This window comes from Lissotriton vulgaris, chromosome 7, assembly GCF_964263255.1.
Source record: "Lissotriton vulgaris chromosome 7, aLisVul1.2, whole genome shotgun sequence".
NCBI classification, from domain to species: Eukaryota; Metazoa; Chordata; class Amphibia; order Caudata; family Salamandridae; genus Lissotriton; species Lissotriton vulgaris.
This window is the reverse complement of record NC_141695.1, coordinates 756,449,562-756,476,232: the sequence shown is the minus strand read 5'-3', so window position 1 is coordinate 756,476,232 and position 26,671 is coordinate 756,449,562. Positions and strand designations below refer to the sequence as shown.

The 26,671-nt window shown below is 47.6% G+C and overlaps 1 protein-coding gene across 2 annotated transcripts in view; it reads right to left on the bottom strand.

Annotated features, from left to right (window-relative positions):
- Window positions 1-506: 506 nt before the first annotated feature.
- Window positions 507-26,671, bottom strand: part of COG1 (component of oligomeric golgi complex 1) — a 181,753-nt gene continuing 155,588 nt past the window's right edge. The window contains exons 12-15 of one of the 2 annotated variants that reach the window (XM_086930984.1): window positions 17,734-17,843; window positions 17,518-17,599; window positions 2,548-2,602; window positions 507-773 (exon numbers count right to left, since the gene is read on the bottom strand). In XM_086930984.1, coding sequence (XP_086787110.1) covers window positions 2,585-2,602; window positions 17,518-17,599; window positions 17,734-17,843 — 210 coding nt within the window. In that variant the 3' untranslated portion in view covers window positions 507-773; window positions 2,548-2,584. The remainder of the gene's footprint in view (window positions 774-2,547; window positions 2,603-17,517; window positions 17,600-17,733; window positions 17,844-26,671) is intronic. The other variant, XM_086930983.1, reaches the window with a different exon arrangement.

Here is a 26,671-nt window from a genome sequence, read left to right as displayed (position 1 = left end):
TCTCTTTTTCCCCCTAAAGAGGCGCCATTTTAGAAATCTGCACAGAGGGAGCTTCAATCTGCTATTGGGCTCCGCATGTGAGGGTGCGGATAAGCATAAAAAAGAAAATTAAGCAAGCACACATGGGTGGCACTTATATGCAACTCTGTCATTTCCTGGATGGAATGAAATGGCACAGAGCCACATGGTGCCACCTACTGCCTTGCAGGAAACACTGCTTTTTTTTTTGTGTGTTTGGACCCAGTCTTCTACTTGGGGATATTGACAAGGTGAGGAATCTGCATATAGATGGAGTATCATTCAGAAAAAGCTTTACTGAAGGTAAATAACTTGTTCGTTTGGGTTTTGTGAATTCAGCAGTACTTCAGCACCATTCCTTCCTCATCTCCAACTCAGGAACACTCCATTTCCGCTTATACCATTATCCTTAAAACAAAATTGATTAAAACTCCAGTTTTCAATACAGTTATTTCAATAATGCATAAATGAGTAATCTACAAACACAATCCAAAGTCACACTTTTAATAAGCAAATCCCGTCTTCATAGAAAAAGTACAAACAATCACACTGCAGCTTCTTCCTCTGCATTCAACAGCAGATTGCATAGATCCGAGAGTGCACTGTCCACTGACTCATTTGGTCATGCTCGAAAGCCATCCTAGTTTAAAGAGAGATGCCGTTGATGAAATGTCTTCGTCTTGTGTGGCCAATTGTTTGAACAGGGAACCTGGTTGGAATGTCTCTTCGGTCCGAGAGACAGCAGGAGGAGAAACCTGTAGGTTTCAAAAAGAAAATCATATTGTTCAATTAGCGGACTTTCCAGACCTACATTTTTATATGAAGAAGCAAGCACGTCTTTAACACATGCAAACTCCTCAGTGATGCAAGAAACTGGATTCTGGGAAATTTTCAGAAGAAAAGCACCAAGGGGCGAGTTATAAGTTTGTCAATCAAACCATCCTTTTAAGTTTGGATGCAACCAAACCTTTTAGTCTCCAATCTTAAGCATTTTGCCTTTTTCAGCATTTCCATGATATCAGTATCTCATTTGTACATTTTTGCCCATTGACCAATTGGGACAATGATAGCAAGTCCAGCACAAGTGCAGCTCTTCTGAAAATGTCTCTAGACAAACGCCGTATCACTCCAATGAGACCCTTAACCATCCCAGAAAGCCGAAAGGCCCCTCCTGCTTTCCCAAGACCGTGAACGGTATCTGCAATCCACAGACCAGAAGTTTACAAACCCTCAAGCACCGACTCTCAAACAAGGGTTTGTAAAACCTTAAAAAGTTGCACAAAACAAACGAACTTTTCTGGCTGCAAAATGTATCTTGCCTGCCACAAGCAGATTTTGCCTCATTGCGGAGCGTCATTTTGTACAATAGGCAGTTAGGGATTTCACGAGACTTGAGGTCACTACATACTGTTGAGGCAACAACCTTAAAATTCTAAGCACATTGCAAAAAAATAAAAATTCTGATTCCTTCTTGTAGCTTTTTTCAAAGGAGGTTTCACAATGTATGGGTGACTGCATACCTGTATGATCATCAGAAAATATACAATTGACTCACTTCACCTGCCAAAACAAACAATACCCTAGAAATGAAGATCATATAACAAACAAGTTTTTAATGGCTAAATAAAGACTTACATGTAAGACCTTTTTATGAGGTGGAGGCGCTGAGATGCAACTGATCGCATTTACACAAGGTATCACTAAAATAAGTTGAAACTGCATTCTGGAACTCGTACTGCCCACCTGGGAACTAAACCCAACCTTCTGTATTTAAAAAGACAATTAAAAAACGACGTTTCTAATCTCTGCCTGAATTATGAATGTTCCCCCTGATGCCTTCAACCTTACCTTTCCCAACTGTCTTCAGGTACTAACTCTCTGTTCATTGGCAATGTTGTGTCCCATTACCTGTTTTTTTATTGCACTAATACATTTGGGGTCCAACCAAGCTTTATAACACTGTTAATAAAATACAACATTTAAGTTGAGAACAACATTTGTAGGAAATAGAATCTTTTAAAATAATGATCCCAAGTTTCTGATATTAAAAATGTAACACAAAAAAACCAATTCTTCAGCCTTTCCCGTTACTTAAACATGCCTAACATTCCTGCAACTTTTACGATCAATTTGATAACAAAGCACTGCTACGTGATCCTACGACCCTTCACCCCGACTAGCGTTTCGAAGGCACCCACACTATTCGGAACATTTCTCGATTTGTATAACTATGCCAATTTCTCAGATCTGACAGCCATAACCCAGCTATGAGGCAAGTAAGTACCAAGTAGCGTGCAATATACTTTGCATGATGACATTTTAATTCCTGGTTTTATTATTTTGCATTTGAAGCAACCATATTCCACTCCCAAAGCACCAGCAAAGGCTTCAGGACTCAGGGCAAGCCCCCTTTGTCAATATTTGAAAAAATACATAGCACTGCTGGCTGCCAAAGGTATTACAGGGGACTAAAAATATATTGGTATAGAGCAAGCTCACACTCCACACAAACAAGTTAAAATAAAATACCCAGTCGGAACATCTCCAAGATGTGTGCGATGAGACGTCACTGTAATAACTGGAACTGAATCAACAAAAAACAAAATTGAACAACTGGACTAGCCACTTACACATTTGAGAACCTTTCACGCAATTACTGTGGCTAACAAATATTTAAAAACAATTTACAGGTCACAGAAGTGGCTAACAAAGATATTTTAACATCCTCTGAATAAACCAAGTTAGATGGATGCCCAATGGTCTGCCAGTGTGCATCCATCTAACTCTATTGGTTGAGACAAGGAAAGAATACCTTCATTAGGCCCTGACACGACTACAGAAATAATTCAAAGGAACGAACATGTTGCTTGATTACCCTTTAGCAATATCATTTTTACCTTCACTTTAGTAGACTCTCTTGCAGTCTGTATGATGTGTGGCCTCAAATAGTGCACAAACCTTGTACACGGGCAATGGAAATGTAATTTAGTGCTTATGTTGTTGGTGATAGGAAAAAAGATCAGAGTTATAATCCTGTTTTTTTCAACTTGTGCAATCTGTGTGCTCCTTGGAAGATATTCTCTCTCTGCGCCATTTTCCTTATCTGCACCAACACTCCTGGACAGACTTGGTTGAGCGCGTACTGTTCAACACAAATACAAATGACCAGTAATTCCTACAATTTAAAAAAGGTATAGTACCAAACACCTTAGAAGTATAGTTAAATCCAAGAGACACTAGAATATAGAATTTAGCCCTTGCTGGTTGGTCGGGCTATTACTCTCAAGCTAATATCAGACAGTGTTATCCTATAGCTCCATCTCAAACCTTCATACCAGTACCAGAGGTTTTGATCATGGAGGAGACCTGCAGAAGGACTCCCAGTGAAATGGACGCTGATGGCAGAATAAGGTCTGGATTTTATGGTCCATCCGTTTGGTTTGCATCACAAAACACGTAGAAAATAAGCCTACATCCAAATACTCATAAAAACAGAATCTAACTGGATTAATGTCAGTCCCCAATGGAAAGAGTGAAAAGATTATGTTCTCCCGGTCCCTGGCAGCACTAGCATCAACTAAAACCTTGCTGTGGTAGTCAAGTAGCACTGCCACTACCGGGACTACTACCGCATGGTCCACCATCGGACCAGCCTAAAAATGTAATGTTACTCCTGAATACTGGACTAGCCCGGTTAAGGATGACTTCAAACTAATAATTAAAAAAGAAGAACTGGAAACGCACATCCTAGGACCAGCTTCGGGGTATCACCCCTCATCAGCCAGGAAAGCTTGATTCTAGTGGCATCATCTGTCTGTTCTTTTTGCTTTTGTCACACTAAGTGGGGGGGGGGGGGGGGGGGGGGGGTATGCCCAGACATGGGTGCCATGCTCACTGTGCCACTAGATTCAAGCTAGCCTAGCTGATGAGGGGTGATAACTCGGTCACAGGATGCTTTTTTACGGTCCAGGGAGTACCTGGGCTGGCAGTTTGTGCTTGATGGTTACCATGAGCAGGGTTAACGCTGGTTTGCATACGGCTGGATCAAAATTGGGGTGGCCTGGTGAGCAAAAAAAACTATGGATTAAACCCAGATCTGTTACTGGGGGTGAATTTTTGCATCGTTCAGCTTACCCATCATCTGCTCTTTTTGCTTTGGTCACCCTAAGTAGGAAGAGTATGCTCAGACATGGGTCCCATGCTCACTGTCTTGTGGGGGATCTGCCCTGGCAGTTCAGGCAGGACCGTTCCCATGAGGAGCAGGGTCAAGACGGATTTGCATATGGCTGGGTCCAAACCGGGGGTGGCGGAGAGAGCACAAAAAAAAAAGATGGATTAATCTGTGACTGTGGGTGAATGTTTGTATTGTTCAGCATTCCATCTATCATCTGTTCTTTTTGCTTCAAAGAACAAGTTACTTACCTTCGGTAACAATATATCTGTAAGAAACATTAGTTAGTGATAGATTCCTTACCTTAAAATTACCCCCAGGCGTCAGACTGGATCCGGAAAGTTTTCGTCGTCAAGCGGCTTCGCGTACGTCGTTGGCGTCGTAGTCGCCGAGATGACGCCGCTGGAGCTACTTAAACACGCCCACGCGCACTGACGTCAGCTCTGTACACGACTTTCCGAGCCAGGAACGCAGAGCCATGCAAGATACTGACCACTGGAGCATTGAAACTAGGGCCCTGAAAGGGATGACCATAACCCTAGAAAATCAGTTCGCAGAACGGGGAGGATGGGTGGGGCAGTAAGGAATCTATCACCAACTAATGTTTCTTGCAGATATGTCGTTACCGAGGGTAAGTAACTTGTTCATCTGAAAGAAACAAGTTCGTGATAGATTCCTCACATTAGAATAGATACCTATGCAATACCAACCCCGGTGGTGGATCTGCAAACAAAGATCACACCAGCAAGTCATGGAGAACAGAACGGCCAAAGAAGCCGTCTCTCCGGACTTGACTGTCAAGACAATAATGCTTAGTAAAAGTGTGCAGCGAGGCTCACTTGGCTTCCTGACCGATGTCTTGCAGGGGGACACCATGTCACAATGCAGTAGTAGCTGCTGTCGCCCTGGTAGAATGGGTGCGCAATCCCACCAGAGGTTCCTTATTAGCCAGAGAATAAAAGGCCTTGATACACGAGACAGCCCCGCGGGAGATACTCCTCTTGTGTACAGTCCGGCCTTTCGGGACGCCACGGAGCCAACAAAGAGCTGGCCATCCACTCGGAACTGTAGTGTGCGATTCAGATAAAATGAGAGTGCACGTTTTGGGTCCAGACAGTGGAGCCTCTCTTCCTCTCTGGAAGGGTGCGGAGGCGGAGAGAAAGTGGGCAAGGTGATAGTTTACCAGATGTGGAAGGCAGTGACAAACTTTGTCAAGAAGGAAGGACGAGTGCGAAGCACAACCTTGTCGGGATGGACTGACAGAAAAGCAGGCATACAGGAAAGAGCCTGGAGCTCACTCACGCGCCTAGAGGTGGTGATGGCAACCAGGAAAGCAGTCTTCAAGTCAATAAACGAAGAGGACAGTTGTGAAGTGGCTCAAAGGGAGCGCACATCAAATAGGTAAGAACCAGATTCAAGTCACACTGTGGCATCACAAATGGAACAGGAGGGAAAAGGTGAGTAATGCCTTTGAGAAATCCATTTACATCAGGGGACTTGAAAAGGAGGGCTGATCAGAGAGCCTGAGGAAGGCCGAAATTGCAGAAAGATCCCTTAATAGTGCCCAGAGCAGAGCCCTGCTGGGCTTGAGAAAGAAGGAACAAAAGTACTTCTGAAAGAGGGGCAGAAAGGTGATCCACAGCCTATGCTGTGCACCATGCCACAAATTTGTTCCACCTGCAGGCGTATACCGATTTAGTGGAGGGACGCCTGGCTGCCAGAACGATATCACAGACTTCAGGAGGCAAGTCAAAAGAAATCAACTGTTGCCGCTCAATCTCTACGCATGTAGATGGAGGCTGGACAGGTTCGGGTGGAGGACCGTCCCCTGCTGCTGCGACAGAAGATCCTCCCGTAGAGGCAGTCTGATCGGGGGATCCATGCTCATACTGAGAGGCTCGGGATACCACACTCTTCGAGCCCAGTCTGGGGCCACAAGAATGACTTGGGCCCGGTCGCACCTGATCTTCTTCAGCACTCTGGGTAGAAGTGGTAGAGGCGGATAGGCATACAATAGAAAGCTGCTCCACTAGTGACGAAAAGCGTCGCAGAGTGAGTGCCGCCTTGGAAATTCCAACACGCAGAAGCGATGACATTGCGCATTCTCTTCGATGGCGAATAGATCTAACCAAGGCTCTCCCCACTGTTGAAAGAGACCTTGAGCCACCTCCAAGTGAAGACGCCATTCGTGATCCATCATGTACCTGCGGCTGAGTTGGTCTGCCCTGGCGTTCAAAGCACCTGCCAATTGTTAAACCGTCAAGGCAATGCCTTGACGTTCTAGCCATGTCCAGAGACGCAGAGCTTCGTGACATAGGGTCCACGACCCCACCCGCCTTGCTTGTTGCAATACCACATGGCGGTGGTGTTGTCTGTGAACACCTGCACTACTCTCCCTTTGACAAGAGGGAAGGAATTCTTTCAGTGAAAGTAGGATAGCACGGAGCTCCAGAAGGTTGATACAGAGCCTGGACTCCGCCTGAGACCAGAGGCCTCTGATCTCCGCCTCTCGCATGTGGCCGTCTCATCACAGGAGGGACGCATCCGTCACCACTGTGTACTCCAGTTGGGGAAGGGCGAGGGATCTGCCGCCGACTCAACCCTGGTTCGCGGCCACTGCAACTGTTGCGCAGTGCCCTCCGCGATCTGGACATACTCTGACAAGTCCCCTTGATGCTGCACCCACTGGAACTTCGGGTCCCACTGTAGAGCACGCATATGCCATCTGGCATGATTGGTCAGCAGGATGCAGTAGGAAATAAAGCCCAGCAGCCTCATGGTCATCCTGACCGAAACCCAGGACAAGGGCCGAAAGATCAGACTCATAGCCTGAATGTCCTGGACTCGCTGTTCGGGAGGATATACCCAAAATTGCGCCATGTCAAGAACCGCTCCGATGAAAAGGAGCTTCTGAGATGGAATCAGGTGCGATAGAGAGCCCCAGCAAATGCAGGAGGTTGGCCGTAGTCTGTAGGTGGTAGACGACTGCCTGGGGCGAGCCCGCCTTCAACAGCCAGTCGTCGAGATAGGGGAAGACGGACACCCTTGATCTGCGCAGATGAGCTGCGACCACCGCCATCACTTTTGTGAACACCTGAGGGGCGCTGGTAAGGCCAAAAGGGTGCACAGAGAACTGAAAGTGCTCGTGGCCTACTGTGAACCTCGGGTAAAGCCGGTGGGCCGCAGGATGGGGTTATGAAAATAAACGTCCTGCAAGTCCAAGGCTACCAACCAGTCTTGCGGGTCTAGGGCACACAAGACCTGAGCAAGTGTGAGCATCTTGAACTTCTCCTTACGGAGGAAGTGATTGACGTTCCAAAGGTCTAAGATAGGACGCATGCCCTTGTCCTGCTTTGGAACCAGGAAGTAGTGGGAGTAACAACCACAACCTACTTCTGGCGTTGGAACGCGCTCGATGGCCCCCTTGGCCAAGAGGGTCGCAACTTCCTGCTGAACAAGTGCCATGCGTAGCCCCGACATGCGGTGGGACTGAGGTGGCATGGCTGGAGGAGTAGTCTCGAAGGGGAGGAAGTAGCCCAGTTGGACTATCTGCAGAACCCACCTGTCCGAAGTGATGGTGCGCCAGTGGGGGAGGTGATGGCGAATCCTGCCACCCCCTGGTGTTTGGTGGGCCTGAAACACTGGACTAGGAAGGTTTGGAGGCAGAGGTGGCAGGGGAGGTGGTGGACTGACCCACCCGCTGGCCCCGTGACCCACCTCTGCGGGTCCCACGTGCGTGGCTATGCTGAGACTGTTGCTGCATAGGCCTTTGGCTCTGAAACAAACGTGTCTGGGCGCCCCCTGCTTGGCCACGAAAGGAGCGAAAAGCAGAAGCGGAAGGAGTGTGCGTGGCCGAAAGGCCTAAGGACTTGGCTGTAGCCCGTGAGTCCCTAAAACGCTCCAACGCACTATCTGCCTTGTCACCGAAAAGGCGAGTGCCATCAAAGGGCATGTCCATCAGTGTTCTAGACATCCCCGGAAAAGCCAGTTCTCAGCCAGGTGTGGCGGCGTAGCGCCAGATTTGCAGAAATCGCCATGCCCAGCGAGTCAGCGATGTTAAGGCCACAACGAATTGTACACTTGGCTGCGTCTCTCCCCCTAGCAATAGATTGGGAGAACACGGTCCGAGCCTCCTCTGGACACTGATGCAGCACCTGCGCAACCGTGTCCCACACAAAATGGGAATAACAGCCCAAGAGGCATGTGGTGTTCACAGGCCGCAGCCCTGAACTGGTGGAAGTAAACAGTTTCTTCTCAAACTGTTCCAGTTTCTTGGATTCCCTGTCCGGAGGTGCGGAAGGGAATGCGTTTGGGGACACAGAGGCTTGGACAACCAAGCTCTCAAGGGTTGAGTGTTGGGAGAGGAACATGGGGTGCCCAGGGCCGGGAGATGGCGTTGGGCCACGTTCTTATTCACATGAGTCCCTGTGTTGGGCCTGGACCAGGTGCCCAAAAGAACGTCAGAAAGTGCATCAGTAAAGGGCAGCAGTGGCTCCCTAGAGGAAGGCACTGGCCGGAGCACTTCTGTCAGGTGGTTAGTCTGGACGGCCACCATAGGGAGCTCAAGGTGGAGCGCCTCGGCTGCTCTACGCAACACCACAGAATATATGCCACCCTCCTCCATAGCCACGGTAGAAGGAGACAGTGTGCCAGGTTCTGGAGTAAAATCCATGTCACCTGCATCCTCCAAATCCTCTTCCCAGTCCGGGTCTAACTCGCACTGGGTTGCGAGAGGGTCCTCAGACCCCTCCCAGTCCTTCCCAACCTGCCGGGCAGACGGAAAAGAGTGAGGCGGATGGAGAAAGGGATAGAAATTCTCCATCGACGTCGGTATCTGCGTCGATCGACACCGGTCAGGTGTCATCTCCACGTCTGGGTGTAAGCCGGGGACAGCGTCGGCCCTGGAGCCGGCCGGTGGCGGTGCCGTAGACGGCGATGGAGGTCGTACGAGGCCACCCGACATCGGCTGGGATCCATGCATGGATCCATGTGAGACTCGCGGCGTCATAGTCGTCGACGAAGTCGGGGCCGGCGAGGAACTCCAGTCGGACCTGCGGGGCCCGAAGGCATTCTGGCAAGGCCGATGGGCCAAAAAGGCGGGCCATGGCTGAAAGAAGTCCTGTAGCTGGGCCGGAGTCGCAGACGAACTTGGGAAGGGCGGGTAGGCTGTCGGCAACTGCGCAGGCTCTGCCGGAGCCACGGGGGTGGCACCCCCGCACCCTCAGCCATGTCACGCGACAGGCTAGGGGAAAGCTAAGAGCGATAACACTTCTTCGACTTCTTGTGCTTTGCCTTACCCGTCTCAGAGTGCGAAGACTTCGACGAACGGTGGTGGTGGCGGCGGTTCCGCAACCGGTCCCTTGACCTCTCACAGGACCAGGCCCTTGAACGCCGCGGAGCCGACTCCCAGGCCTCCAGCAACTTTTGGGACCACTCCATTGAATGGCGATATATGACCACCGTCCTAAATAGAATGGGGTTTCCTAAACGCTTTGTGCAGTGGGTCTCCCTGCTTTACACGGAACCGCGGGCCAGGGTCAGAATCAATGGATACGTTTCGGATCAATTTACCATTGAGCGAGGGACGAGGCAGGGTTGTCCGCTCTCGCCTCTACTATTCGCGTTAGCGCTGGAACCTCTAGCCTGTTTGATACGGCAGAACTACAGGGATTCAGCGCTACACTTCATAGCCAGGCCGCTTCACATATCATTGTACGCGGACGATATGTTACTGTATGTCCGCGACCCTGAGGCTCATTTAAACGCACTTCTCCGAGAATACATCAGATTCGGGGGACACTCGGGCCTAGCTATAAATTGGGCCAAATCCTCTATAATACCCCTCACTGACACCACATCCCCCTTCGAAGTGGATTTCCCGCTAGAGTGGCAACAAGAACCGATCAGATACCTTGGGGTCATGTATCATAGAGATCCAGAAGAGGTGCTGAGAGCGAACTACGGCGTGGTACTCACGAAACTGGAGGACAGTATCCAGCGCTGGATACACTTGCCCCTCTCATTAGCCGACAGGATAGCGGTTGTTAAAATGAACGTATTGCCCAAACTGCTATACCTGTTTAACAACATTCCAATCACACCGCCGCAGGCTATATTCCGACGAATAAACTCCCTGGTAAGGACCCTGATTTGGGCGGGCAAACAGGCCCGTGTAGATCTGCGGACTCTTACACTCCCACTTGCGCAGGGTGGTTTCAGTGTGCCTGATTTCCTCCTGTACTACCTATGCGCGCAGGCGCAATACGCGGCGTATTGGTACCATGCGGTTCCATACCTCACCCATGCAGCTATAGAAGAGAGTGATGCGCATCCTGTTCCCCTCACAGCAATAATCTCACATACCCGTCCCCCGCTACATGCTAGGGATATTAACACAGTGGACACGACGGTCAAAGCCTGGCACAGACTAGGGCAACTGGCTCATAAGACCCCACTGTATGCGCCGGCCATGTTGCTACACCATCATCAGGAGCTGTCAGTCACTGGGGAGGGTGTCGGAATGTCCCTACTGAGCAGAGCTGGTATTGACAGGATGGGGGACGTGTTTCAGGGAGGCGAGTTCGTAGGCCTTGACAAACTGGGATATGTTCAGAACCAAACATCCATGTTTCGCTTTACATATTTCAGACTCACTAGAGCATTGAGGGAACACTACCCTACGTTCCCTTCGGAACCTGAATGCTTTGCACCACTACAATTATTGATCACAACTAACGATTTATCACACCTGGTATCTAGACTTTATTCAGCTGCACAATTAGAACTAGCCGGGCATGCGTTGAAGGCAAAGGGGCGGTGGGATGCACTACTTGACACACCACTGACAGATGAGGAATGGACTAGCACTTGCGCCCTGACACAGATACTTACACCCAACGGCAATCTGAGGATTATTCATTTTAAATTCCTTCACCAAATTTATTACACACCCTCGAAACTGCTTCGATTCGGTTTACAGGAGGAAGACAGATGCAAAAGGTGTAACAGAGAGGGAGCGAACTTTGCACATTTGGCATGGGACTGCGCCAAGATAGAGAGTTACTGGGTGGAGGTCACTACCACATTATCTGTTATGCTGGAGGAGGAGGTGCAATGCACGCCCAAAGTCTGCTTGCTGGGATTAATACCACAGTTCAGGGCTTTGAAGCGCAAGTTCTGTGCAATAGCATTATTGTTGGCAAAGAGGCAGGTGGCACAATGCTGGCACAGTCGCAAGGTGCCGAAGGTGAAAACATGGTTGCATGACATGTCAGTCTGCCGAGACAAACTACAAACTTATGAGGAGTTATTGCCGGTGAAGTCCAGACCGAAAAGTATCTGGGGTTATTTGGAAGAATATCTTGCTTCCCTACAGGATGATGAGGAGAGTCGACCGTTGGATTGAATTGAGTAGACGAGTGGGTGGGTAACCACAGGTGCAGGTGAGGGGTGGAGGCGGGCATTGGGGGGAACTGTAACTGACATCGCAACTGAAGTGTGGCATGTGAGGGTTATACTGTACGGTCTAAGTTGGGGGGTATTGTTCTACTGTTCTTGTTATAAAATGAGAAAATGTGAGACTCATTTCTTTTACCAGCTATTGGCCATACATGAGAAACACGACAGAGCTCTGCATGGTACTGAAGTAATGTTCATATGTGACAATCATTTACAATGTTGGTCAATGATATTAACGTAGCGAGCCGGCCTCAGGGTTGTAGGCTCATGCTGTGTCAACTGCTATGTGATTAATAAAGGTCTTACACAAAAAAATAAAAAAAATAAAAACTTTTGGGACCACTCCCGTAAAGTTTTCGGAGCCATGGCCCGGCAGTCGGGGCACGACTCGGAGTCGTGGTCACACCCCAGGCAGTAGAGACACTCATGGTGCGGGTCCAGCACAGACATCTTGCGGGGACAAGCCGCACAAGATTTAAAACAGAGACAAAAGTCCCAAAAATAACTCCGCCAAAAAGTGACTGGGGTCACCGCTTTCTGCGGGACTGCGCTTGCTGGCGCAGAAAAAGAAAGAACTGATGTCAGCGCGCGTGGGCGCGTCCAAGTAGCTCCAGTGGCGTCCTCTTGGCAACTACGACTCCAATGACGTACGCAGAGAAGCATGATGACACCTACTGAGGCGCAGGGGTACTGCTGACGAAAACTTTCAGATCCAGTCTGACGCCTGGGGGTAATTCTAAGGTAAAGAATCTATCAATAACGTGTTTCTTTCAGATCTAATACTAGCAATATCATACATTCTGCTGGTTGTGGCTGAAACATCACTTAAAGTCCTGGCTGTCCATTAGAAAGGGAAGTGGGCCACTGAACCTTGTAAACCCAGCATCTCCGGAATCAGACAAGAGAATCATATTTTCAACAACCTTGGATCCTAGTGCGACTCATCTGCATGCTGAATCAAGATACCTACAGGAGAAAATTGTAATCTGTACAAAGTTGGGTCATAAGCTGGTAGCTGGATTTCATGTTCATTAGCTATGTATCTATAGGTGCAGAGGCCAGCTGGATGCTGAATCTCGCTAAATTTAGGAGCAGCTGTGAAATAACACAAACTAAGCATGGCTCCAGATGTTTTGCAATCCTTGGCAGAGATTGGTCGCTTTCTCTTGATGCCAACACAAGCAGAAAGTATCAGGCAGTGTCAAAGGAAGAGCAACAAAAAGGGTTAAATGGTTACAAGGCACAGTGCTATTCAGACAGAACCATCACTGTGGGGGCTAGCAGTATTTCGGTCTGTCACTTTGGGGTCCAGCATGTCCTCTCCACTGGATCAGTCACAGGAGCAAAAGTGAATATCTTGAGCTGATCCTCCTATTGTCTTCCTTTGTTGAGGTGGTGCACCCATTTCATAAAAGCAGATAGAAACAACAATAGGACTTTCTCTAGATCTCATTAGCATTAGTGCAAGTCTAGAGAACATAGGAAACTTAAGGTCTTTTCCCAGACCCTGCACCAGAAGATAGTGCAAAACTGGGCTTAGTTTGAAAGTTTCTCAACGTTTGTTCCTCCTTTTTTTTTTTAACTCAGATAAAGCATTTTTTGTGTGTTACCAAGACTGTCTCAAAAGTTATTGACGTTTGGAATGACTGGAGGGCTAGAAGGATCGTCCCTATACCCATGTTGATGAACTACAGTTTCTGTCTTTGAGATCGGGTTCCCTGAATGGTCAGGTACTTAAGGAAGGCATCTATTATTTCTCAAAGGTTTTCTGTAAAGGTACATGATCACCATGACATAACAATGCAAAAAGAGCTGTAAGTTTTAACTTCGGACTGCTGCCTTAGTCCCTCAACATCCAGCACCACTAATACTCGAGGCATTATAGCGGAGGTCTCAATAGACACTATGAAAATGCACAATGACACTGATCAAGATGGGACGAGAGTTATTTGGGTCAAGGACTGTTTTGAACAAAAGCATTTCTGGTAGACAGAACAGCTCTCAGCCAAAGGTTACTGTTGTGACCCTTTAATCCAATAGAGCACAGACACAATGGGTTCTCTACACTAGGCAGAACATTGACTTGCTATGGTTATCTGCTGCTGTTGGAAGCCTCTCGGGAGGGTCATATGGAAATCATTTTTGATAAGAGCTTACGTTCAGGAGCTATTAGTACAAGTATGAATAGGAAAATATGTGTATTTTCATCAATGCACTGTGGAAGGGCTAGCCTCATTAGTTCAGTTTAGATTGATCTATAGGTAAGGGATAGCAGGGATTTGCATATGGCTGTGCCCTTTCTATAATGGAATTGATGTGCTAAAACTTATAACACAATGCTATCCAGTGCAGTTACCATATCGAAAGTAACCTTGGCTCAAGCATATACGTCCATCACTTTTTAGGCCTGATTTGACAGCAAAGCTATCACCAGACCTTATATGATCAACAAAATAGAACTTTCAGAGTACTAATAAGAGAAGGTATAGAATCCATCTACATGTTGGGGTCCTTCCTCTGACAAACCCAGAGGTTTTGACGGTGAGGATTCTTGTTAGGACCCATTGAGATGGGTGGTATATCGTTTTCCACATTTGTAACTTCATAACTGTAAGCAAGATGGTTGTCTGTAAATAGACCCGTGTTGGTTATTTTGTCAAGCAAATACCAAAGGCTAAAGACCTTATCAGTTAATTGGGAAAGATGTGACAGATTCCATAGGTTTGATCTGTTTGTTATGAAACAGTATGACAAAGCAAGTAGGCCCAACCTACCTATTGTGAAAATATATGCTAAAAGCAATAAGCTTTTAGGGATGGATGGTTGTAAAATCTTTTAGGAAGGTATTTTGTTACATGGAACCACAAAGATTACCAGAGTAGGCAAGGGGGTTGGTGTTGGTAATCTCCTCTGCTAAACAGTGAATGTAGAAGACTATTACTATGTGAATCCTTGTTAGTCCCTCTTAGGAGAAATCGCATTTCGATTTGCACCTATAATTTTGTAAAAGTTACTAATTTGAAAACTATGCCTGTGGTGGTTCTCTTGTGAGAAATATTAGGATCTGTGCAGTAGGCCCGACATGGCTATTGTGACAAGCCAAGAATAATACCAGAGGGCATGATTGGTGCACCAGAAACATTTATGTCATAACCCATGGGTCTGGGCTGTTTATTATGAAAAGTTATGACAAGGCAGTAGGCCTGGCTAACTTACTGTGAAAAGTATTTGTTATAGTCAAAGGGCCTCTGACAATGAATTGTTATAATGCTTAATCAGAGGCTGCAGACCAGTATTTTGTAACCTGTAATCTCACAGGTTGCCATAGTAGGCAAAGGTTTTGTTGTTGGTGACCCCACCCGAACAAACCATTGGGATAGAAGATTTGCACTATGTTATTACTTACTAAGCTCCACTAGGAGTGATTATATAGTTTTGACAACTGTAATTTTGTTGATATTTGTAATTTTATTATGAAATACCAGAAGATTGCATTGTCTTGTGGGAAAGCCTACGACCACCACAGTAGGTTGGAGATGGGCATGGTGACAAGCCAATGATAACAGTTATGGTCCTGAGTGCTTATTATACACAAACAAAACTTACGATAAAGCAGTAGGCCTGACATATTGATTGGGTAAATCATATGTTAAAGTCAATAGGCATGAATTATTATTATTCTGTATTAAAGACTACAGACCAGTATTTTGTTACATGGAACAATCTCACTGGTGATTGTAGTAGGAAAGTGTTTTTGGTATTGGGTACGCTCTATAACAAACTGTGGGTATAGAATATTTACCCTGTGAGAGTCCTTACTGGGCCCCCTCAGGAGATCAAGTATTTTGCTTTGTCACTGTAACTTTATACCGATTTGTAATGTATGACTGTATGCCAGATGGTAGCCTTGTGAGAAAGCTTGAGCTCATTATAGTGGACCTGAATCAATTATGGTGATACGCCTACAGGCTCACTAGGAAAAGGTATTTCGGATGTCCTACTTCTGATCAGTTTCTTATGAAACACTTGTGACGAAGGCAGTATATCTGCTTTATTAGGTCAAAGCCTAACAGGCAGCACAGCAGTCTGGTTGCTATAGACTTCTTGGGTACATTCTAAAAGCTGACCTAAGAATGTATTCTGCCCGTTGCTTACCATTGGTTTTGTGATTTGTAACTCACATTTGCTTGCTTTCTATTTGTTTTAGGCAGTCCAGCAGGTCTTTGGCCAACCCGTTGAACATAGCCGGTTTACTATATTCTTCCATGAGTGCTCAATTTCTGTAAATAGGCCTTTAAATCTTGTTCTTATCTTGTCTTGTCACATTTGCTGTGCATTCAAAGACAGGCCCAATGTAAGGCTCTGTCTTCCGAGGAAGCAGAGTGTTTATACTACTTTCTCTGACTTCAAAGTGAAAGGATTCATCTGACAATCTCGGGGTGTGAAAGGAAAGGTTTTTTCTAGCACACAACAAAATTTAAATGTCTGTAACTGAACTGTGCAAATATTTCAGAATTAGAAAAGCTGATATGAAGCACTTTTTTTTGTAATTCTGAAGTGTGCTGGAAACAAAAATGTTAAAATGATTACAACAAATAATGACACTACTTGATGCAATTTCCACCCATTATAGTTTTAATCAGTAAAACTGTAAGTCTGTGGAGATTTAATGGTCATTTCAATTGAAAACGTGTTGTCTTTAATGGCAGTGCTCTCCCAGTCTACTATACACAACTCAATTTTTCATCACCCTACTCTAAGCCACTACATGCCACTCCACAGCACTACAGTTTAGGCCAACCCACCTCTACGACACTATGCCATTCTATGATACTCGATGCCTCTCTATGACAATCCACACCACATTACTCCACTCTACGACTTTCCATGCTACAGCACTTTATGACACTTTACTCCAATCTACGCCACTCCGCTTCACGACACTCCACTCTACCCCCTTTGACTGTCACTCCACTCTATGCCACTCTGCAACACTCTATGCCACTTTATTATATACTATGCCTCTCCGCCCTCCACGCCATCCTACCAAAAGCTGTGCCACTGCACTCTACGACACTTTACTCCACGACCCGCCACTCCATTCCACTCCAATCTCCACCCCTTCACTCTACTCTGACATGCTTCTCTACAACACTTTACTCCACTCTACGCTGCCCCACTCCACTCTATCCCACTCCCCTAGGACATTCCACTCCACGCCCTTTGATTCTACGACACTTTCCTCCTCTCTATACTGAGGCACTCTGCTGTACGACAAGCCACACTCAACTCTTTCCAACTTAACTCTATCTCCCTCGCCACGACACTCTACAATCCTTCAATCTAAGCCCCTCTACTACACGATACTCCACAATACTCTAAACTCCACTCTATGACAGTCCACTCCTCCCTACAACACTCCACTATCCTCTATGCCACTGTCTGTGACCCCACTTTTAGGAATGCAGGTGCAGAACATGACTAAGCACATTGGCAACGCCAGTAGCTTTGCCATTCGAGAGACCTATTTGCTTTGCCAAGGTTTGTTTAATATGCAACACAATCAAAGCCAACAACTTTTAATGGTGGACGTCCACAACCTACCTTCAGCAACTAGGAAACATCATCCACCTCAAACCAGACTTCAGTGCAGATAAAACCCAGAACGATATGAAAATGCACATTGCAACAGACCACAGCGATACGAGTCATACTATTGGCAGATGTGCATTATACATATCCTATAATGTAAGAAGAGTTAGGCACAGATTTACAAATGTGTGGTGGAAGGGAGTAACAATATATTTTCAAAGCTGTACATGGAACAGAAGCATTCTAGGAAATGTAACACTGCACTTTATTCTACCCACCTGTGTCTGAGGCCCCTGTGAGAGTCCAGCCGTGGACTTAGCCTTTCGGGAGCTGGACATACTCAGTGGAAGGAGTCCAAACCTGAAACAGTTTTAGGGAGAAAAGAGAAGGTTATCTTAGTCAGTAGTAAAATGTGGACGTGAAGCAATCGCGTGTGAAGGAGCAAGGATTTTGTCTTTGCTGCTGTGGCCATTCAAAAAGTGAAAGCACCTTACCGAATCTGACTGGATGCCAGCGGAAGGATGTTGTGAGGCTCCTGGGAGCTGAAAGTGGAACTACGGCTTGTGTATGGGCTCTCAGCATCAGCCAGTAATCCAAAGAGCACCTGTGAGATAAAACAGCAAGAAGATGAATGAGGTGCCATATACTCACTCAGAAGTCAGCACAAGACAGAAAGAGGCAACGAGGAGCAGTCCTAGTTAAGCATGGTGTGATGAGAACTACTATGGTTCAGAGTCTCACTTTATATGGGAACACTTTACAGCTCGATGACCATGGCATCACAAATTGTTATTGTTATTGTTAACTGAAGCTTATAAAGCGCCAACTCACCGTCAGGTCTCTATGCGCTTATGACAGAAAGAAATAGCAACAGCAAGGTACTGAGGAAGAAGATGCAGGGGCCGTAGCACTAGACAGTACTTAAGGCTTCCCTAAACAGGAGCGTTTTTAGAGATTTCCTGAAATGCAACAAATTTGATTTTGATGCAACAAAAATGAATGAATGACGGATACTTGTACTGCGCAGCTACTCATCAGAGTGTCTCAGTGCAGTTTTAGGCATCGAAGAGAGGAACGAATCTGAGTGCCACCGTAATCCTATCATCCTTAAAGCCTGAACAGGAGAGTCTTCAACTCCTTTTTAGGTCTCGGCGTCAACGCGCGGAAGCGCGTCTCCGCCGGAGATCTTTTGTCAGGGACTATGCTTCCCAGGAGACAGCCTTGGCCACGCGCATTGCCTCTTCAAGGAGGCGATTTCCGCTGGCCACGCGCTCGCGAACGCGCTCAGCTGCTGTCTCCTGGGAAGCAGCAACACCACACGCGCATGCGCAGAAACAGCGACAGACACACACACGAGCGCTCATGCACGCACGCACCCACACATACAGCGAACCCACCCCCGGCGTCGCATGCATACACACACACACACGTGCACCCCCCCCCACCCCTCCGCCGTCGCATCCCGCCCCCCACCCCTCCCCTCCGCCGTCGCACACACACACGCAGACATACAGGCATTCTCTCCCCGCCCCGCCGGACACGCAGACATACAGGCATTCTCCCCTCCCTCCCCCCCCCGCTCCCCCCTTCCGCTCCGCTCCGCTCACCGGTCAAAGGCCCTCCGGACTTGTGCAGCCTCCGACCGCGGGGCTCTCCCTCGGTGCTCCTCCAGGCACTCCGTGGGCGCGGGCTTCACAAAACGAAAGTCCCGCCCCACGATAGGTTTCGTTTTCTCAGTCCCGCCCCACGATAGGTTTCGCCTGCAGCTCGTCTGTCTGCTGGGCCGGTGTCGGCTCGGTTTGCATTGGCAAAGTCAGTAGGTCGGGTTTAAAGGGTCAATGCATATAAAGGCATTCACAAATGCAGTTTACATGCGCCCCATGTACAAACTCAATTTTACATTAACAAATGCATTGTTAGCTTTGCCAGTGCGGCGGAAAAAGAGCCAAAAAGGACTGCTTTATCTATAGAATACATTTAAGAAATTAAAGAATTGAGTGGGGGAAGCAGCGTGATGATTGAGTTCATTTTTTAGATTGCAAATATCCCATCGTGCATTCTACTGGAATAGTTTAAAAGCTGAGTAACAAACCAAGCCACCAGTGGCATGAGGTGAGCGGGCAGTGCTGCTCTGGGTGGAGAAATTGATACAGTTGGAATATTTGGGATCAATACTTTTAGCAGCCATCTGTCTAGTAAGTAACACCTAAAACGGATATTTTTAATGGATACTTCTAACTGCAGATTTTAAGCAACTAAATAACCACGGGCATATTGGTATCGGAGATTATATTTAGTTAGACTAAAGGGACAGGTGTAGTGAGTGCAGAGTAGGGAGTGGTGAGTGCAGAGTGGTGAGTGCAGAGTGGTGAGTGCAGAGTGGTGAGTGCAGAGTGGTGAGTGCAGAGTGGTGAGTGCAGAGTGGTGAGTGCAGAGTGGTGAGTGCAGAGTGGTGAGTGCAGAGTGGTGAGTGCAGAGTGGTGAGTGCAGAGTGGTGAGTGCAGAGTGGTGAGTGCGTGCAGAGTGGTAATGCAGAGTAGTGAGTAGTGAGTGCAGAGTGGTAATGCAGAGTAGTGAGTGCAGAGTAGTGAGTGCAGAGTAGTGAGTGCAGAGTAGTGAGTGCAGAGTAGTGAGTGCTGAGTAGTGAGTAGTGAGTGCAGAGTGCTGAGTGCAGAGTGCTGAGTGCAGAGTAGTGAGTGCAGAGTGCTGAGTGCAGAGTAGTGAGTGCAGAGTAGTGAGTGCAGAGTAGTGAGTGCAGAGTAGTGAGTGCAGAGTAGTGAGTGCAGAGTAGTAAGTGCTGAGTACAGAGTAGTAAATGCTGAGTGCAGAGTAGTAAGTGCTGAGTGCAGAGTAGTAAGTGCTGAGTGCAGAGTAGTGAGTGCAGAGTAGTGAGTGCAGAGTAGTGAGTGCAGAGTAGTGAGTGCAGAGTAGTGAGTGCAGAGTAGTGAGTGCAGAGTAGTGAGTGCAGAGTAGTGAGTGCAGAGTGCTGAGTGCAGAGTAGTGAGTGCAGAGTGGTGAGTGCAGAGTGCTAAGTGCAGAGTAGTGAGTGCTGAGTGGTAATGCAGAGTAGTGAGTAGTGAGTGCAGAGTAGTGAGTGCAGAGTAGTGAGTGCAGAGTAGTGAGTGCAGAGTAGTGAGTGCAGAGTAGTGAGTGCAGAGTAGTGAGTGCAGAGTAGTGAGTGCAGAGTAGTGAGTGCAGAGTAGTGAGTGCAGAGTAGTGAGTGCAGAGTAGTGAGTGCAGAGTAGTGAGTGCAGAGTAGTGAGTGCAGAGTAGTGAGTGCAGAGTAGTGAGTGCAGAGTAGTGAGTGCAGAGTAGTGAGTGCAGAGTAGTGAGTGCAGAGTAGTGAGTGCAGAGTGCTGAGTGCAGAGTGCTGAGTGCAGAGTGCTGAGTGCAGAGTAGTGAGTGCTGAGTAGTGAGTGCTGAGTAGTGAGTGCTGAGTAGTGAGTGCTGAGTAGTGAGTGCAGAGTGCAGAGTAGTGAGTGCAGAGTGCAGAGTAGTGAGTGCAGAGTGCTGACTGCAGAGTGCTGAGTGCAGAGTAGTGAGTGCAGAGTAGTGAGTGCAGAGTAGTGAGTGCAGAGTAGTGAGTGCAGAGTGCTGAGTGCAGAGTGCTGAGTGCAGAGTAGTGAGTGCTGAGTAGTGAGTGCTGAGTAATGAGTGCTGAGTAGTGAGTGCTGAGTAGTGAGTGCTGAGTAGTGAGTGCAGAGTGCAGAGTAGTGAGTGCAGAGTGCAGAGTAGTGAGTGCAGAGTGCTGACTGCAGAGTGCTGAGTGCAGAGTAGTGAGTGCAGAGTAGTGAGTGCAGAGTAGTGAGTGCAGAGTAGTGAGTGCAGAGTAGTGAGTGCAGAGTAGTGAGTGCAGAGTAGTGAGTGCAGCGTAGTGAGTGCAGAGTAGTGAGTGCAGAGTAGTGAGTGCAGAGTAGTGAGTGCAGAGTAGTGAGTGCAGAGTAGTGAGTGCAGAGTAGTGAGTGCAGAGTAGTGAGCGCAGAGTAGTGAGCGCAGAGTAGTGAGTGCAGAGTAGTGAGTGCAGAGTAGTGAGTGCAGAGTAGTGAGTGCAGAGTAGTGAGTGCAGAGTAGTGAGTGCAGAGTAGTGAGTGCAGAGTAGTGAGTGCAGAGTAGTGAGTGCAGTGAGTGCAGAGTGCTGAGTGCAGAGTAGTGAGTGCAGAGTAGTGAGTGCAGAGTAGTGAGTGCAGAGTAGTGAGTGCAGAGTAGTGAGTGCAGAGTAGTGAGTGCAGAGTAGTGAGTGCAGAGTGCTGAGTGCAGAGTAGTGAGTGCAGAGTAGTGAGTGCAGAGTAGTGAGTGCAGAGTAGTGAGTGCAGAGTAGTGAGTGCAGAGTAGTGAGTGCAGAGTAGTGAGTGCAGAGTAGTGAGTGCAGAGTAGTGAGTGCAGAGTAGTGAGTGCAGAGTAGTGAGTGCAGAGTAGTGAGTGCAGAGTAGTGAGTGCAGAGTGCTGAGTGCAGAGTAGTGAGTGCAGAGTAGTGAGTGCAGAGTAGTGAGTGCAGAGTGCTGAGTGCAGAGTGCTGAGTGCTGAGTAGTGAGTGCTGAGTAGTGAGTGCAGAGTGCAGAGTAGTGAGTGCAGAGTGCTGACTGCAGAGTGCTGACTGCAGAGTGCTGACTGCAGAGTAGTGAGTGCAGAGTAGTGAGTGCAGAGTAGTGAGTGCAGAGTAGTGAGTGCAGAGTAGTGAGTGCAGAGTAGTGAGTGCAGAGTAGTGAGTGCAGAGTGCAGAGTAGTGAGTGCAGAGTGCTGACTGCAGAGTGCTGACTGCAGAGTGCTGACTGCAGAGTGCTGACTGCAGAGTGCTGACTGCAGAGTAGTGAGTGCAGAGTAGTGAGTGCAGAGAAGTGAGTGCAGAGTAGTGAGTGCAGAGTAGTGAGTGCAGAGTAGTGAGTGCAGAGTAGTGAGTGCAGAGTAGTGAGTGCAGAGTAGTGAGTGCAGAGTAGTGAGTGCAGAGTAGTGAGTGCAGAGTAGTGAGTGTAGTGAGTGCAGAGTAGTGAGTGCAGAGTAGTGAGTGCAGAGTAGTGAGTGCAGAGTAGTGAGTGCAGAGTAGTGAGTGCAGAGTAGTGAGTGCAGAGTAGTGAGTGCAGAGTAGTGAGTGCAGAGTAGTGAGTGCAGAGTAGTGAGTGCAGAGTAGTGAGTGCAGAGTAGTGAGTGCAGAGTAGTGAGTGCAGAATCTTTTGATTTAAAGAAAAAAAAATGTCATGAGCAATGCCAATAGCTCTACCTTTAATGATGCCGAGACCATTGCATTGCAAATGCTTGTTTTATATTGTATGTAGTCTGAGACTAGCTTCAGCTCATGCACGATACATAATACATAAGGATTTATCCAAACTGCGTGCACGCCTGTGTTATGTAAAAGAAACTAATTAATGCAGCTGCCCAAATTGAGCGCTTTGAAAACGGCATGCAATTATTTTGGTTTGCCTTTTGGCAGGGCTTCAAGGTTTTTAGTTTGCCTTCGGTACCCCTTATGAACTCTGCGTATATGCCAATTACAGAAGTGTGCTAGCCACATGCTCCGAGCCTCCCAGACTCTCCCATACCCCTTATGAACTCTGCGTATATGCCAATTACAGAAGTGTGCTAGCCACATGCTCCGACCCTCCCAGACTCTCCCATACCCCTTATGAACTCTGCGTATATGCCAATTACAGAAGTGTGCTAGCCACATGCTCCGAGCCTCCCAGACTCTCACATACCCCTTATGAACTCTGCGTATATGCCAATTACAGAAGTGTGCTAGCCACATGCTCCGAGCCTCCCAGACTCTCCCATACCCCTTATGAACTCTGCGTATATGCCAATTACAGTAGTGTGCTAGCCACATGCTCCGAGCCTCCCAGACTCTCCCATACCCCTTATGAACTCTGCGTATATGCCAATTACAGAAGTGTGCTAGCCACATGCTCCGAGCCTCCCAGACTCTCCCATACCCCTTATGAACTCTGCGTATATGCCAATTACAGAAGTGTGCTAGCCACATGCTCCCAGACTCTCCCATACCCCTTATGAACTCTGCATATATGCCAATTACAGAAGTGTGCTAGCCACATGCTCCGAGCCTCCCAGACTCTCCCATACCCCTTATGAACTCTGCGTATATGCCAATTACAGAAGTGTGCAAGCCACATGCTCCGAGCCTCCCAGACTCTCCCATACCCCTTATGAACTCTGCGTATATGCCAATTACAGAAGTGTGCTAGCCACATGCTCCGACCCTCCAAGACCCTCCCATACCCCTTATGAACTCTGCGTATATGCCAATTACAGAAGTGTGCTAGCCACATGCTCCGAGCCTCCCAGACTCTCCCATACCCCTTATGAACTCTGCATATATGCCAATTACAGAAGTGTGCTAGCCACATGCTCCGAGCCTCCCAGACTCTCCCATACCCCTTATGAACTCTGCGTATATGCCAATTACAGAAGTACGCTAGCCACATGCTCCGAGCCTCCCAGACTCTCCCATACCCCTTATGAACTCTGCGTATATGCCAATTACAGAAGTACGCTAGCCACATGCTCCGAGCCTCCCAGACTCTCCCATACCCCTTATGAACTCTGCATATATGCCAATTACAGAAGTCTGCTAGCCACATCCTCCGAGACTCTCCCATACCCCTTATGAACTCTGCATATATGCCAATGACAGAAGTGTGCTAGCCACATGCTCCGAGCCTCCCAGACTCTCCCATACCCCTTATGAACTCTGCATATATGCCAATTACAGAAGTGTGCTAGCCACATGCTCCGAGCCTCCCAGACTCTCCCATACCCCTTATGAACTCTGCATATATGCCAATTACAGAAGTGTGCTAGCCACATGCTCCGACCCTCCCAGACTCTCCCATACCCCTTATGAACTCTGCATATATGCCAATGACAGAAGTGTGCTAGCCACATGCTCCGAGGCTCCCAGACTCTCCCATACCCCTTATGAACTCTGCATATATGCCAATTACAGAAGTGTGCTAGCCACATGCTCCGACCCTCCCAGACTCTCCCATACCCCTTATGAACTCTGCATATATGCCAATGACAGAAGTGTGCTAGCCACATGCTCCGAGCCTCCCAGACTCTCCCATACCCCTTATGAACTCTGCGTATATGCCAATTACAGAAGTGTGCTAGCCACATGCTCCGAGCCTCCCAGACTCTCCCATACCCCTTATGAACTCTGCATATATGCCAATTACAGAAGTGTGCAGCCACATGCTCCGAGCCTCCCAGACTCTCCCATACCCCTTATGAACTCTGCATATATGCCAATTACAGAAGTGTGCTAGCCACATGCTCCGAGCCTCCCAGACTCTCCCATACCCCTTATGAACTCTGCGTATATGCCAATTACAGAAGTACGCTAGCCACATGCTCCGAGCCTCCCAGACTCTACCATACCCCTTATGAACTCTGCGTATATGCCAATTACAGAAGTGTGCTAGCCACATGCTCCGAGGCTCCCAGACTCTCCCATACCCCTTATGAACTCTGCATATATGCCAATTACAGAAGTGTGCTAGCCACATGCTCCGAGCCTCCCAGACTCTCCCATACCCCTTATGAACTCTGCATATATGCCAATTACAGAAGTACGCTAGCCACATGCTCCGAGCCTCCCAGACTCTCCCATACCCCTTATGAACTCTGCATATATGCCAATTACAGAAGTGTGCTAGCCACATGCTCCGAGCCTCCCAGCCTCTCCCATACCCCTTATGAACTCTGCGTATATGCCAATTACAGAAGTGTGCTAGCCACATGCTCCGAGCCTCCCAGACTCTCCCATACCCCTTATGAACTCTACATATATGCCAATTACAGAAGTGTGCTAGCCACATGCTCCGAGCCTCCCAGACTCTCCCATACCCCTTATGAACTCTGCGTATATGCCAATTACAGAAGTGTGCTAGCCACATGCTCCGACCCTCCCAGACTCTCCCATACCCCTTATGAACTCTGCATATATGCCAATGACAGAAGTGTGCTAGCCACATGCTCCGAGCCTCCCAGACTCTCCCATACCCCTTATGAACTCTGCATATATGCCAATGACAGAAGTGTGCTAGCCACATACTCCGACCCTCCCAGACTCTCCCATACCCCTTATGAACTCTGCGTATATGCCAATTACAGAAGTGTGCTAGCCACATGCTCCGAGCCTCCCAGACTCTCCCATACCCCTTATGAACTCTGCGTATATGCCAATGACAGAAGTGTGCTAGCCACATGCTCCGAGCCTCCCAGACTCTCCCATACCCCTTATGAACTCTGCGTATATGCCAATTACACATGGGTCTCTACGTTTAAGTCCAGCTGAGAGAGCCGCAAAAAGAAGTCGGCTATTTTATTCTCGCTTAAACACGGCCTTTCACTTGTAAAAATGAAAAACATCGATAACAAATGTAAATGTCAGGTATTTGCACAGTGCGTAATAACACTTTGCATTTTCTAAGTGCTTCACATTTTTTTAGATCATTGCACCGAGACAGAGGGAGATAATGTGCACTCAATTCAGTCTACCATGAAAGCTGGGACTAGCTCAAAGTTGTTCAGGCTCCACTGCCAGCAACTGAGCAACCTGGCCAGATCCTTTCCCTTTATATGCTCCAGGAACACAAGGAGAAGGCGGAGAGGAACTAGGGGAGGAGAGAGCAGGATATGACCAGCTGAGCATATATTCCGAAGTGTTACATTTTGTAATGGTGCATTAAAGAAAACATGCCACACATTCTATAGAACCATTGTTTCGGACTCGCATCTGAGAGACCAAATATGAACCTACCTAGAGAACGGCATAATCGGTATGGGAGCTTTTATGCCACCACTGCCACTTAATATATTCGTCCACTTAAGTGGATTGGCCTCAATTCTCATTTCCCCCAGTGCTTTTCCAATAGACCGATAAACGACAACAGACTATTGTGATCCGAGATGTTTCTCATTTACAAACCGGCATACCAGATATTTAGGCTCCGATGGCCTAAGAGCTAAGCACAGGCTAAGAATAGAATTACTGAGAACAGTACCTTTGCCTAGCATTTTCAAAAGGGATTGTGACTTATTCACTACCTGCACGTTTTTTGCAAAACACGAAGGCAGATTTGGTCGTAAACGGAAGTTTCTGGCCGAATTCACCTCTTTTGTGTGTGTGCCAGGCATTCACAAAGATTCCTGGTGGGCATAAATGCATTCAAAGGGTAGCAGCAGAGAGTTCCGAAATGTGCTCTGTCCTGTAAGTTGGGAAACGCACATATGTTTGTGATAGTAATGCCCTTACCAATGTGGAAGGCGGAACAGAAAACGTGCACATTTGGTGTAGGGGGAAGGGCTTTCTTCACTGGGAAAATGTTTTCACCATGGAGAAAAAAGTCTGTCTGCACAGAACCCTCCACTCAGCTTCAGTTATATTTTCAGTTTTACTTGATGTCATTAATGTGG